Source organism: Diprion similis, chromosome 1 (assembly GCF_021155765.1).
Source record: "Diprion similis isolate iyDipSimi1 chromosome 1, iyDipSimi1.1, whole genome shotgun sequence".
NCBI classification, from domain to species: domain Eukaryota; kingdom Metazoa; phylum Arthropoda; class Insecta; order Hymenoptera; family Diprionidae; genus Diprion; species Diprion similis.
Window position 1 is genome coordinate 2406200 of NC_060105.1, and position 15312 is coordinate 2421511.

The 15312-nt window shown below is 37.3% G+C and overlaps 2 protein-coding genes across 13 annotated transcripts in view; both read left to right on the forward strand.

Moving 5' to 3' along the window:
- LOC124405297 (AP-1 complex subunit sigma-2) overlaps positions 1-8065 on the forward strand; it is a 26149-nt gene extending 18084 nt beyond the window's left edge. The window contains exons 6-7 of the transcript XR_006929089.1: positions 6403-6405; positions 8054-8065. The gene's annotated coding sequence lies outside the window, so the exon portion shown is untranslated. The remainder of the gene's footprint in view (positions 1-6402; positions 6406-8053) is intronic.
- The window catches only part of LOC124405227 (diacylglycerol kinase theta), a 20329-nt gene extending 5879 nt beyond the window's left edge, over positions 1-14450 (forward strand). Inside the window, exons 2-19 of one of the 12 annotated variants that reach the window (XR_006929073.1) lie at positions 1736-1815; positions 3111-3213; positions 3429-3649; positions 3782-3953; positions 5501-5644; positions 7472-7600; positions 7694-7828; positions 7924-8041; positions 8134-8321; positions 8440-8655; positions 8749-8883; positions 8979-9153; positions 9254-9576; positions 9670-9958; positions 10048-10204; positions 10372-10479; positions 10975-11158; positions 13736-14450. Coding sequence is in view for 8 of the 12 variants with exons in the window: in XM_046879946.1 (XP_046735902.1) it covers positions 1736-1815; positions 3111-3213; positions 3429-3649; positions 3782-3953; positions 5501-5644; positions 7472-7600; positions 7694-7828; positions 7924-8041; positions 8134-8321; positions 8440-8655; positions 8749-8883; positions 8979-9153; positions 9254-9576; positions 9670-9958; positions 10048-10204; positions 10372-10479; positions 11700-11813 (2807 nt within the window). In the remaining 4 variants the exon portion in view is untranslated. Of the gene's footprint in view, positions 1-1735; positions 1816-3110; positions 3214-3428; positions 3650-3781; positions 3954-5500; positions 5645-7471; positions 7601-7693; positions 7829-7923; positions 8042-8133; positions 8322-8439; positions 8656-8748; positions 8884-8978; positions 9154-9253; positions 9577-9669; positions 9959-10047; positions 10205-10371; positions 10480-10974; positions 11159-11699; positions 12012-13735 lie in introns of those variants that run through there. The other 11 variants (XR_006929075.1, XR_006929074.1, XR_006929077.1 and 8 more) reach the window with 11 other exon arrangements.
- Positions 14451-15312: the final 862 nt, after the last annotated feature.

Here is a 15312-nt window from a genome sequence, read left to right on the forward strand (position 1 = left end):
GCCATATAATATCAGTTATACATCACAGGCAGTCCAACACCTCGGCTTAAAGCTCAGACGATTTTTATTCTCTCATGTATGCAAGCTATATACACAATATCTCAACCGGCTCTTGATCCTGCAGCGTGAGCTCTCTCTCTCTTTCTCTCTCTCTTCCTCTTAGACTGACTCTTGAGATTATCGATTGCTTAATCTACGGCTTGATTACCCGAGGAAAGGTGCCGCTGCTGGTGCTTCTCCCCAGATCGATACTGTGTTACACATCTCAAGCACTGCCCCGGAGTGTCGTAGGTATATGAATTGCAAATTGCATCTAAGTAAGTGGGTACCTATGTGCTGCTCGTGTTTTTGTCTCGCCCTTCTACTTCTTATGCCGCATTCTCTGATATAATGTCACCGCCTGTTTCTCCTCTCGCTTTCTCAGTTATGCGGCTTGCTCTCCTTCTAGCTACGGCTCATTTACGCCCTGTACCATCCAGACGCGGATGTCTAGAGAATGTTTTTTTCTCTTTTTTTTTTCTTCTTTACACTTATTACACGCGCTCACATGATACGCACGTTAAAGCTTCGGAGATGCTTTCTGCTGCGAAGCTACACGCCATGAGACCAAATTTTTCATAGATTTTTGAACTCGGGGAAAGTTTAGAGAATTTTTAAAGATACGAATCATTCGAATAGTAAAATTTAATGTAAGTAATAAATTATAATTTCTAGTAATTGTATCGATAGCTAAAAGTTTTCGTGATAAATGGATTCTTGATCAGTGAAGATTGATACACGGTTTTTAATACATCGTATCGAGTGACTATATCTTGATATGGTTTTTTTTATTTATGGAAAATCGGTAGTTTTTCGTTCGGGAAAACGTGTGAATATTAAGGAACCTCTTCTTGGCGTTTGAAACCGATGAATTTACTTTATATTTATCAGTTTTACTGGTAAATTCGCAGATTTTTTTTTTACGTATAATACGCAAGAGTGAAAATATCCAATTTCTGATTGACGTTCAATAAATAAAAGTTCCCGCAGGTGGCGTCAGGCGAAGTTACATTATACATCTACTGCTAGTATTTCTACTGCTAGCGAAAGTTTGAACAATATATGTGCGCATGTTTACAAAGTCGAATAAAAAATGTATAAAATTTCGCGAGCTGCAGCTCGAAGGTCTGAGACTCTCGCAGAGGATGATTGTACCTCTACTTCTACTTGTATCGCGGCAAGTGTCTGTGCATTGGCGCAGCAGCAGTAGCTGCGTAAGCTACTTGTCAAAGAATAAAACTCTTCCTCTCGGTGTTTGACATTTCCTCTTGGAAGTTCTCGCGCAAACACTCGTGTTGAGGGATGACGGCTGCTGGAGGAAACTGACAAGTACACACTCGGCAGGATGAATTTCTCATTTATTTTATCCGGCGCAAGAGCCTGTGTCTCGCAGCGTTTGTGTGTATAAGGATAAGGAGGACAAAAAAAACTTACATAGGCTCACGGATACACGAATATTATCCATTAATTGTTATACAGTTGCAATTCGTTTCCTTATTACATTTCTTACACGTCATCGTGCGCGTGTCGGAAAATTTTCTTTTTCTGCTCTCTCTCTCTCTTAAACTCCACGTCTTTTAACAGATTTATATTTTGTTTCCAGCTAAATAAAACTCAATATATACATATGCGCATTACATACACGCTATCCTCGAGCCAGTTTCTTAAAATATATTTTCAAACATTTCTGTTACAGTCTGCAACTTCGTGGTGCACGACCGCTGTCTCAAGACCGTCGTCTCTCCCTGCTCCAGCATCGCGGCAAGCCTGATCAAGGTAAGATTAATAACGGAATAAACTTTACACATGTCTGTCCATCGTATATACAACAGACTGAATTATCCTTTCACTCATCTTTGATTTTACTTCTCATACGTCAATTCCTGTCCTTCTGCCCTCACGGAAAAAACTCAACTTGGGTATAAATTCTTACCCCCAATTCGTACACAACGCTAAATTTCCATAATAAAAAAGTTGAGTGTACAAATTGCGCCCAAGTTGAGGTTTTTTTTCGTACGGTTGTCTACGAAATTCGACAAATGAAGATTAATTTCAGAAGGTGATGATCAATTTACTCTAAATTTCTCACTTCACAAATAGAACAAGAATCAGTGACGTAAACAATCATTCAGGCTTTCTGAAAAACTTGCCTCAATTCACCGATCAACATCAATTGAAGATAGTTTCATTTAAAGTGGACAAATGGCCTGAGAACACAGAGCCTAAGAACTAAAATCAGATCATTACCGATCTTGGAACCTCGTGGTATTTCTGTCCTCAATTGCCGATGACGAACGTAGTGTCGTGACGTGGAACAAACGTCACGAAGTTCGAAGCTTTGTTCGTCGGAACGAGAAGGGCGGAGGAGGGGGGGTGGGGGGGGAGGACCCTCCTCGGTCTAGAAAAGTGTTACGGGTAAAAACGCGGGGTATAAGTTTTTTGAATATTTGAAAATTCCGACATTCCGCTTCTCCGTATCGAGGACATTATTCGTACACGCACTCCAGCGAGGCGAGTCTCATTTAACATTATCTTAACGCCAATATTGTGCCTCTATCCGCGACTCGAATCGTCGGGCAATTCGGACAGCCCGACGATCAATAACAGAGAACTCCGCCGGCTCTCTTTGGCCGTTGCCTCCGGTTGCTCTGCCTCTCCGCTGTGAAACTCTTCGTCAAAGTAGATACGCTCCCGCGTTGGTCAGACCGATACTCGCTCGTCTTATTCTCTCTCACCTGTCCGACTATGACGGCTCTTGACGCTACTTCTACGCCGCCGGACCACCACACACTCGATAATCTGTTACTACTTAAATTACGTCACCACAACGCGATCATCATCATCCACCACCACGCGTGTCTGACTAGCAACTCGCACGTGCTACTTGACAATTTCGTCCCTGCCACTTCGATGTTTAGATCAATCGATTCGTGCTTGTACTATATGTATTCTTATTAATTTTTATACTTTATATGTTATATATTGTAAATTTGAGTTGCTGAAAGTTTGGAGTTTGTGGTTATTCTGCCTTTTTTCTTTTTTCATTATTACACTCTCTTTCATTTTTACAGAACCCGGTTGCACATTGTTGGTCCGAACAAGCGCACCACAAAAGAAAATTCTGCAATGTATGTCGTAAACGCCTCGAGGATAGCCCATCGATTCACTGTGAGAGTAAGTAACGACTTTTCGTGGATTTATAATTTATATCGATGATTGTGTTTCAAGTTTTAAACAAACATGTTGAGAATAACGAAGTAGACAAAAAAAACGAAGAAAAGATATTCTTGGATTAGGAAATTAAGCGCATACTTACGATTTAGTTTACGGTAAAAATTTTCACCAAAGAGCGAAAGAGAGTATTGATGACTGTTTCTTTTGATGCACAGTATGCGAGTACTATGTGCACACGGATTGCCAGGATTTTGCGGTTGCCGATTGCAAGGAGAACGCGACTTACCTGCCGGGGAAGGATTTAGCTTCGGTGCGTCACACCCATCATTGGCGGGAAGGGAATCTTCCGAGCAATTCGAAATGCGTGGTATGCAAGAAGACTTGCTGGTCGGCAGAATGTCTTTCCGGATATCGGTGCGAGTGGTGTGGCATGACGGTAATTAACCATGATAGTTTCTCAACATCAGGATAAGCTAGTTTTATTCATTTCAATGGTGATATCGTGTCATTGGTATATACAGTGCATTCCGTGAATCGTTGATCATTCAAACGTCAAACCTGATTACAGTCCCATGCCTACTGCCACAAGAACATACCGCCGGAATGCACCTTTGGAAATTTGGAGCCAATTTACCTGCCTCCACATGCAATCAGTATACCTCGCACCGAAGTCCCTATGGAGGCGATCATTGGGGTCCAGGTGCGTCGCAAGGAAGTTCTCGCGCGTGAGTATTCTTGCCGTAAGTGTCTGCTTCACTACCATCATTCTACCGAAAGTGTATCTGGCAAAATGGACGATAATCGAGCCAACGATAAATATTACTCGGCCTTGTTTTATCTGGTTTTATTGTATCGATACATCATCGGTTTATACAGAATGCCAAGAATTCGAACGATGTTCCGATGTACGATATATACATATATATGTATTTATATATATGTATATGTATATATACATGCATACGTATTACATGTTATACTTACATTTGAATTTAATCCTGATCAATGTTTCCGTGTCTTTAGTATTGAAAAATCATTGCTCGTATTTTTCCATCTTTGCATCAAGGTACGATCATTAACACTGCAGTTTGCCTCTTGCTTAGCATAAGGCCTAATATTTTTCTAACTACTTGAATTTTATTGAAAAATCGAATTATACCCACTTGCATTATTTTGTTTGCGAAATATACGAATTTGCAGTACAGTAAAATCTTAAATACAGTTTATTGCTCTGATTACTCTGATATAAAATAAAATTTTTGCGGTATACTTAAATTTTTTTTAAACGTATGCAGTTACAGTGACACATCTTATTTTTCACATTATATCGATCACGCACCATCGCACAATATCCTTGTATCTGTAATTTATTACACACGAAAATTTTCCAGTTTTTATTCCAGTCAATTAATTCTGTTCTTGTAATAATCTTATGTTATTTATAAAAGCTTGAACATTGACAGGGTAGGTACATAAAATATTTCGCATATACATATGATAAAAATAAAATTCACACCTTGTCATCGTAGGATTGAACGTATAATAATTATAATTCAGAATGCTTTGTATTTGCAGCTGTAATAGTTGCAGTAATGTAGAATCAATTTTTAATCATTTTAGAGTAGAATGTAAAGCTTAGAGAGAGCCGACAGAAATAAATATTTACAATTTTTAATTACTACGTATATTAACAGTTGAGATGAACTTCTAGGTAAATTAAATTTCTTCACACAGTGTCCTGCAGCCCGAATTATACTTGAAGATGATCATAAGAATAGAATTCATTTAGCATCCAATCCATATCCATAAGATGTTTTTTACAAAATGTCTTACGCCTAACACCGCACTCCTGCTGTTCATCGACCACTAATGTACACATATTTATAGTTACACACGTGCATATTAAAATCCCCTTTGAAGCATCCTTCGTACTATCATATCCACTGTAAAGAGTTTCACATGTTGATAAGCGTGATGTAGATTCTTAGAAAAAAAAAAAAAAAAAAAAAAATACAAATTAATGAATAAAACACTTGTACAAAAAATCAGTAAAACAGACTTACGCAAGTTTGGTAGAACTTTGCGACGATTAAATTTCTCAAGGACAGTATATGGTATCATGTATTGGAATGATACGATATAACGTATCAGCTTCTGAAAATTAATGTGTATCGATGCAGTCGGGTGTTTGGGAGAGCAGAAATTGAGCAGAACTCGTTTTGTTTGAATAGTTTGTAAAAGGTGAAGGAAAAAGAAAATTCGGACTATTGTTTGCTTCTCTTTGAAGATTACACTGGAGAGCAATTCGATTTCGCTGAGAGTGAACAAATTGGGGGCGAAGGCCACCTTGCCGCAGCTTTGAGGCGCCTTTCACTAGTTTTGCATCGTAGCTGCCATGGAAATTGTCATGCTTCCCCTCCTTATGTTCGAGGTACCTAGATTATTAATCCATCCTCTGCCATGCGAACCATGTATGTGTGCATACTGAATAGTCAACTACACTTACGCTCAAGGGTGGAAAGCTCTGACCCATACTTTATACTTTTCACCGTTTCGCGTACGTGCATAATACGTGATTGTGCATATCTCATGCTCTTTTCATCTTTGCAGAACAATTTTATTATTCGCGGAATCATGAGTGCGTTAGCTTTCTTTGGGGGATATATCGTCACTGTTGTTTCGTGATGGCTTAGCGTAAATATTAACGGCAATGTCCTACCGAACAATCGATGTTCACTTTGTACCGCTATTGGCAGTTGTAAAAAGCTGGATAAACGCAAATTTAGCGTTGACAAGCTTCCATAATCAACCATGAAATTATCTAGTTTTCCATTCAATCATTATTGACTAGCTTTTTCCGCGTGAGTATATTGTTGAAAAAAATGTGCTGAAAAATGGAAGAAAAGTATCGAAATTTAAAGAAATAACGTCAGATGCAAAGGACTGGTGAAGTCGCAAATGAGGATAGTTTCAAATGAAGTTTCTCCACTGAAGTAACACCGCGTCACTTAAAACATCTTGTCAGTTTTTATATGCTCAGATTTAATGATATGCTCGAGTATCGATTATTATTTTATGTTGCCTGCTGTAGGTTCCAAATTTACTCTTTGTGTATAGCGAAGGGAATATCTCTTTAGTTTAATGGTAGTGAAGTAGCGAGTTTGTAGAATCTACGTGCATATTCGAAAGTCCGTTAGATTAAATAGGGAAATTTATGTTTTTAAAGAATGATAACGTCACACTCATAATTTATTGTATCCCCGTTATTGTTAGCCTTCGAAAGAGCCTCGCCAAGAGAAAGCAAAAAATAACTTGATAATGCTGAATAATTGCTGTATACGCTGGTCGGTATTGCAAATAATGTACATAAAAAATAGTCTTTCATGGTTCAGCGTTGTACGAGTACTTGTGGTTGCGGATTACGCTTTTAATTGGCAGTTTTCGCATGTTCATGTTTCACCTGACTGCATGTACCTACTCACGGTCACTTTGTACCTATAACGCTAGCTGGATATCGCGTGAAGATTCTACGATGCTTGTGACGAATCCTCAGCAATCGAGCATCACAACGGATTGCAATAATCTGCATAATCCTTGTACTGCTGTATCCTCCTGTGCTTCAAAAACCATCGTGTACGTTTAGTCGTAAGAAGTGTTGTAGCCAATTAAGAGGGAAGACAGAAAACTAAAATTGTGTAGAAGAGGCTGGTAATATTTTCTTGCATATCGGTGAAACGTGTGCTGCATCTGTAATTAAGAAAATAATTAGGACTCAGGCCTCGCCAAACATTCAATTTCAAACATAATCAGGGATAATTAATTACAGAAAAGTCTGAGACGAAAAAAGTAAGAAAATTTTTAAGAAATTTCACTCATTCCAATGATATCTGTACTTTTGAAGAATCTTGCCATATTTTCAGACTCTAAAAAATGAGCTTGCTCATATATTGACGAGTTTGAATGGCAGGCTTTTCTATCGACATTGACGTACGTTACGATCGTTGGGTAATAAATGCTCGATATGTGGAAAGGTGAAGGTAAAAAGATGCAGCGTAACGCAAGATTCGACTGTTTGAAATATTTCAGTTTTTCGTCTATCTTCCGAGTTTTCGCGTCCTTGCATTGTGTATCACTGCGAATTTTTGGTAGAATAACAAAATTTTCAAATCAGCCTACCGAGCGAGTGAGTTTTGAAAATTGTTCCTCATTTACCGATATTGAATGTTGACTATATTTTATCGTTTGTTTATTTTTACAGCACGTAATATTTCAGAGGAATTCAGCAGCGGAGACGCTCGGAATCGAGACAATGATGAACCGGCACAGCAAAGCGGTGCTCACAGCCGGGATTCCAGGCCCCAGAAAGAGAAGGACGACAGAGACGAAGGTATTTCAAGTTATCCAATGTCTGCATGCGTAGGCTCCTTCAAGAAGCACCTTTTCAACCCCCTGGTCATACATCTACCATGTGCCATTACAGAGATGATCAAAGTTTACGATGGCAATATTTCTGCGAGGCGTCGGATATTTCGAGTTATCAACGTGCCTCGTCAAGCCAGTATCGACCAGGTCCTCACTATAGCTCTAAGAGCATTCCACATAACGAAAGATCTGAGTACGTTGAACGCCCTGGTATATTTCGTTTACCGATCAACTACACATATTTTCTTGTTGTCATCGTACTGGGAAAATTCTCTTCTTTTCTCACAGAAAACTTTTACCTAACTGACTTGTACGCCGCCGACGAAGCTCGTTTATGCGATCCAACACCGATTAATAACTTACAGCGGAAGGAAGGCAAGCGTCCGGCTGTCTTTCTGCGTTTTAAGTAAGCTCCTAGCTGAATAGTTTTTTTTACTTACTTCCATACCCTTCAATCAAGCGTGACAAGTTTTACGATTTTTCTCTATATATACACAGGGACAACGAGTGTGGCGAAGTACGAGTCTATCCAGGTAAACTTCAGGTGTCCGAAGCATTCTGCAACGTCCCCGTTGACGAAGGAAGTACCGTAGCTGATCTTATCCGTGAGGCCCTTCTTCGGTTTGGACTTGAAAATTTCAAATGCGAGGAATATCGCTGTAGTGAGATTTTACTGGACCGCGGTGGTGAGTTTTCAATATTTTGTTGTACCTGTTATAATACAAGGTACGATAACGTAACGCGAGGCTGATTATTTACCGTTTTAACGGAATTAAACAACGATAAATCAACTATAATTTCAAGTAGTTACGGAACGAGTACTATCCTGGAACGAGAAACCCTGGGACATCGTAAAGCTGCTTGGAAAGGACTCGATCCGTCAAATGGAATTGATGAGATTTTACCTTCAGTTAAAACAAGACCCTCACGGGCCGAATCTCGCGTTATTTGTCGGCAATCTTCCACCCAATCTTTCAGAGCGTAATTATGAGAATATGTTGACGGAGTTCTTGGGCAAAGGTTCGTTTCACTTTGTTTCATTACGCGCCATACTTTACCGATTCGTATGAAATACTGTGCTTAACGGTAACGATTGGCGTTGAAAATTTACAGAAAACAAATTCTCATCCATTGGCCCAATTTATTACGAGTATGGATCAATGGTGATTATATACGAGGATTCAAACAAGGCTGTAAAGGCATTGTACACATTACGTGAATCAAAATACGAAGACAAACACCTTTTAGGTAAAAATTTATGCAACGGGATTTTCACCGGTTACAAATGGACTCTTATTGTTCAAAATAATTCAACTAACCGGCTTACCTCTCACTCTTCACAGTAATGCTTCTGCCCAGTATCGAGCCGAGTATGGTACCACCTGGTGTTCAGCCTCTACTTGTATTCGTGAATGTCAAGTCCGGCGGATGTCAGGGTCTGGAATTAATTTCCAGTTTTCGAAAGCTTTTGAATCCGTACCAAGTGTTCGATCTGGATAACGGAGGCCCACTTCCTGGGTGAGTGAAACCTCTCTCGTAATAAGAATTGAACGTGAACCCATGCCGATTGGAAGTATGTTCCATGGTGCTATCGTTTGATTTTTACATTATCTTACAGACTGTACGTTTTTCGGCATATAAGAAATTACAAGATTCTTGTGTGTGGAGGGGATGGAACAATTGGCTGGGTATTGCAATGTCTTGACAACGTTGGCCAGGATAGTGAGTGTTCTTCTCCGGCTTGCGCAATTGTTCCTTTGGGAACTGGCAACGATTTGGCAAGAGTTTTGCGCTGGGGTTCCGGTTACACGGGTGGAGAAGATCCGCTAAGTTTATTGCGGGACATCATCGATGCCGAGGAAATAAAGTTGGATCGATGGACGGTGGTTTTCCACCCTGAAGACAAAGAGGACAAATCTCAGCAAGTTCCCAATGCCGCAGGTATGGATGTAACGACGATTTCTACCTAATGATAAACGATCGGAGAATCACCAGAGCCGTGATTGTAAAGAGAGAAAAATCATTGACTTACAGTTGCTGGTTCGACGAGCGAAGATAATACCCAAATATATGTGATGAACAATTATTTTGGCATTGGAATCGACGCGGATCTATGTTTGGCCTTTCACAATGCGAGGGAAGAAAATCCAAACAAGTTCAATAGTCGATTCCACAACAAGGGAGTATACGTTAGAATGGGATTGCGCAAGATGGTCGGTCAGAAGCTCTGTAAAGACTTGCACAAGCAAATACGGTTAGAAGTCGATGGAAAATTAGTAGAATTACCGCAGGTCGAGGGCATCATTATACTGAATATTTTGAGGTATCACAGACTGCTGTTATCAGTTATAACTCATTCATTGATTCAGTAAAAGTAATTCCTTGTACTCATGACGCTTGTAAAATAAATAGTTGGGGCTCTGGCGCTAATCCGTGGGGTCCGGAGAAAGAGGATCAGTTCAACAAACCAAATCATTGGGACGGGGTGTTGGAAGTAGTCGGAGTCACAGGTGTGGTACACCTAGGACAAATACAGTCTGGTCTTCGCTCCGCTATGAGAATAGCTCAAGTAAGATGAATTAACGTTATGGCAGTTACGAATCTGTCGATAATGATCAATCGAGTATCTTGAGCATTGAAAGTGCTGCTGTTTTCACAAATTTATAGGATAACGTTGACATAGCTGGGTAGTACGGTGTTGGTATGGTTTTAAAAATTTGATAATGTTATGCTCAGGGTGGACATATAAAAATTCATCTACACTCAGACTTGCCAGTTCAGGTAGACGGAGAACCCTGGGTTCAGAGTCCAGGCGATGTTGTAGTCCTGAAGTCTGCGTTGAAGGTAAACCGAATTGAGATTCATTGCAGCCTCAACATTCCATGGTTGAACATTACAAAATGAACATCATTCACGAGCAAGGATTGCGAGACTTTGGCGCATATTTATACTCTATATGTCGTATATTATTTTCCGAGCATTAAGTTGTCGGTTTGGCAGTTCGTTTTGTAGGGTTCATAAAGTGAAATGGTATGCTGGGGTGATCTATCACGATCATGATCATCGTCATCGTCATCATCACCATCACCATCATGACCATCATCGTCATCGTCATTCGACGTATTAAGTACTTGTGGCACGTGAATTTTGAATATTATCGTATAGGTATTCTGTATATGTATTTAGCTAGTAGTTTTGTTATTTATATTATATCGTGTAACGCTATCATGCTCATGACCTCCGCGATAAGCATTAGCTAACTGCTGATGTCCGTCAGCGCATGCATTCCTCCCCTAATCGCACTCTACTAATGTCTCCTTGTTCCTTTGTTCACTTCAGGCAACCATGTTGAAGAAAAATAAGATCAAGCGTCGGAATACCGAACCGTCGATTCTACCTGCTAATGGGGAGGGGGGCAAGAGCACGGACGAGTAAATCAACCATTCTGCAGCTTGCAACTAGTCAGTTGTTTGATCATTCGTTGTAAGGTGCGCGATCCCTACCTAGACTCCTCCGTGCGTATAATATATTAATAATAATACGCGCGATGCACGAGAGGGGAGTTTCGGAGTGATCCCACTGATAAAAACGGCAGACAGACCTCTCGTACGAAGATTGTTCCTCGGCGCATGCAACCCTTTCACTCGAATCCACATCCGAATCTTACCAATTGCCCATTGCAGTTTATGCTTTCCGTATTTTATCGATTAGCCATGCATTCTTCCAATTAGTATACATATATTTAGCTTTACTATGTAAATTTATTTCATTTCTTCTCGACAATTCGTTTATATACATATATATATATATACATTTGTCGAATTACTATTATTATTATTATCGTCGTCATAATTACGTTTTTTTTTTCTCTTACTTTTTTTCTTCTTCAAACACATTATTATTATTATTGTTATTGTTATTATTATCACTATCATTATTATTGCATATAATTATCAGTTCTGGTGTTGTGAACGAAACCGCTATATTCTCTTCGACATTGGCATTGACAATTGTTATCGATCGTTCGTTCCTTTGTGCATCCTCCTGATCCTATCCCTTCCTAGGCCACGATGCTGAAGAAGGTGAAGAGTAAAATGAAGCGGCGAAATACAGAGCCCAGCATGCAGTTAGCACTTCAAGCCGGACCATCGAACGATCCGGATTCCGAGGTCTTCTGAATCAACGCTTCTTTATCATACCCCACGGAGCTGGAACGCCAACGAGTATTATTTCGCTATATATTAACATACGTATACATACATACATAAATAAATAAAATCGATCGCAAATTCAATTGTGATCCGATGAACGGCCTCGATACGTGCTGTCGTCAAAAAACGGTTACGCTATTATTAAACTACACGCATAAGTACTTAATAACACAAACACACACACGCAAACACACGCGCACACACACACACACACACACACATATATATATATATATATACATGAGATATGTATAAATATTAAACATAAACGCAGTTACGAACACATCTTTAATGCTGCAAGAAATAAGAGACATGAAATAATAGATAAGAATTTTCAAGTGAACACGCCCACGATGAAATTCGATGAAAATTCAGTGCTAGTTAATTTCTGTTCACGCGTTATTAGAAGTGAAATAGATCTCATTTTTAAATGTTAAATCATAGTGCCGTATGTATTTTATCGATAAATATTTTTTTAGTAAGATTACGAATAGATCGTACTTAATAATGTTATTACAAAATGTTAACCAGTATTCAATTGAGAAGCGTCACAAAGCTTACTGCTTTCAACATTAATTTGCATTTATGTTTATGTACATACATATATATACATACACACATATATATATATATATATGCATGTATATATGTATGTATGTATATATGTATATATAGTTTGTTAGTTGAAAAAAAAAGTAAACTGTAATGTATATTACGTTTCGTATGGTATTTTACCAAGCTATCGCAGTGTGAAGGCACGCAAATACGTGTGTCGGGATGCAGCAAACACATAAAAATTAAAAAAAAAGAAAAAAAAGAGTCAGTTGTTATTAATATATTATTATATGAAATATTTACAAACTAAATATTAATATATCTATATATATATATATATATATATATATATATATTATTATGTATATATTTATATATATATACACATATATATTTACATAATATTGTATTAGTATTACGATTTTAATTTTGTGATTGTTGTCAATCTGACTGCCGGGCAGTCTGGAATTTATATATATATATATAAAACCAGTTGCAGTCAGAGTTTCCTAGAAAACGTGAATAATAAATTTAAACCAAGAGGGAGGTAAAAAAAAAAAAAAAAAGTTAATTTTAAATAAGTAAATTAAATGATTAAAAAAAAAAAAAAAAAAAAAAAATTATGTAATTTCGGTAGGGCTGAATACGGGCACAGCTTCTTTTTGCCAATTCGTCTCTTAAAACTTTATATTAGCTCAGCGTACAAACTATCTAAACGAGGATGGTGACGAGGCGTCTTGGCAATGTCCAAACATCTGACTCTTGCGAATTACCAAGTATATAAATAATAATTGAGAAGTTTGCGCGAGTCTTTTATGGTAGACAACACATTCCACTATAATGTGGCAAAACCACCATGTACATTTATAAAACCTATGCCAAAGAAAAGAAGAAAGAGGGAAAAAAACAAAAAAAAAAATTAACACAAGAAAAGAAAAAATAATTCAAAAGTTAATAATCTTATTTTACCGTTGAAGAACTTGTTACGGTATTATATCTATTCGATTACTAAAAAATTTACTACGGTAATATGAATATACGACAATTGTTTTGTACCCCTGAGCAAGTTCTGCAGCACAGGTATAGTGGATCAATTCAAAGAGCGAGTACCAATGGGACTATAAATTCAGTGATTTGTTGAGATGGGCGAAAGCGTGTTGAAACAAAAAAGGCCGATGTGTTTGCAGGTTTCGATTGAAATGGATGCGTGTTGGCATCATCCAGATCGGAAGGACAATTCTGGTGCCAAACAGATGTATATAATATATAATGGTAGTGGATAAAGAGAAGGTTTTGAGATAGCGTTATAATCGATAGGCAAAGGAACACGTGAGATAAAATATATATGTATACATAGTATATATATATATATATATAATTATGTGGTTGAAGGACTGCGAAAGTTTCAACGAAACAGTAATTAATAAAGTAGAAGGGACTCACTTGAACTGTGCTGCGACGCTCGGGTGGTCGAATGACATGCTTTCGATGAATGTTGTACATTGAAAGCTGATAAAAATTGGGAAACGAAAATGAGGGGGAAGAAAAAATTAAAGCAGAGAGAAGAGAAGAAAAAAAAAAATTAAAGTAAAAGAAAAATCGAACGACATCCAGAATCTAGTCCGTGTTATTGAAGCGCTTGTAGGAACGCGCTCTTTGCATCTAGTCAACTAATCCCGTAGACTCGAATCCCTTCTGGATGTCTTGAAATATAAATGAAAGGAAAGAAAGGGAGGAAAAAAATGCGACTAAAAGAAAAAAAAAAAAAAAAAAAAAAACCATACCTTTTAAAAAAAAAGGAAAAAAAAAATTCTCATTGAAAACTAATTACTAAAACGTGAAAAATTTAAAGGGAGACCCTCATATCCGGATGATGAACGGCCTCCCTTCCCTAATCTGCCGAATATGGGGCTCAATTGTTCATGCATCGTGTCCGGGCTGGAGCATGAATGATACATGGCCGGCAGATTGGCGAAAATGCATTTGTTAATTGGATGAAAAACTGTAATGATTAAATATTTCATTTTCGTTGCAAAACAGAATAAAATTTAAAAAAGAAGGGGAAAAAAAAAAGAATAATAATAAATAAAATAAAATTTAAGATAACGAAAAGAAAGAAAGAAAGAAAAAAAAAAAAAATAGAAGAATATTAATAAGCTATGAACAATCTAAGTATAATAAATGAATGTATGTGCTACACAAAGTTAGCAAAATGGTACTCTGTAATACCTACTAAATACCTCTTCCCCAATTTATTACGTTGATATCTTTTTCTTTTGTTGAATTATTGTTGATAATGGTATGGAAATTTTTTTTTTATTAGTATTGAAAATATTGAATGCACGAAAAACATTATATGGTACATTGCACATTTCATCAATGAATATTATATTTATTTTACACAAGCGCATTTTTGTACATTTATTATAAAATTATTAGCTTACATAAATTTAATATAATACAACACATTTACATATTGCATATGCTATATACGCTATATGTAGTATATAAATGCAGAATTTCAGTCTAACGTACAAAAGTTGATAATATTTTTAGCAAGTTTCCTCATTAGTACAGATTCGCGGTATTTTGACATGCCGCAAACAAAGGTAATAAAAATAAATAAAAATTCTTTGAAAAACACAGTTTTGAGTTGTATACATTTAAGTTTCTTAAATAACATTCATTTCACATTATCTTCGTAATGCTATAAAAATTATGAGATCTACAAAAGTATCGTACAACTAAGGTTTAAATTATTATAAATACACGTTTTGAAATATGATTTTTTTTTCTTTTTTTTTTTTTTGTTCCAATCAGGAAAGACAACGAATCGTTTCATGTATATACACAGAATATCTTCAGTTATTTGGTAATCCTAAGAAAACTATAAAATATTATATTTCTTTTT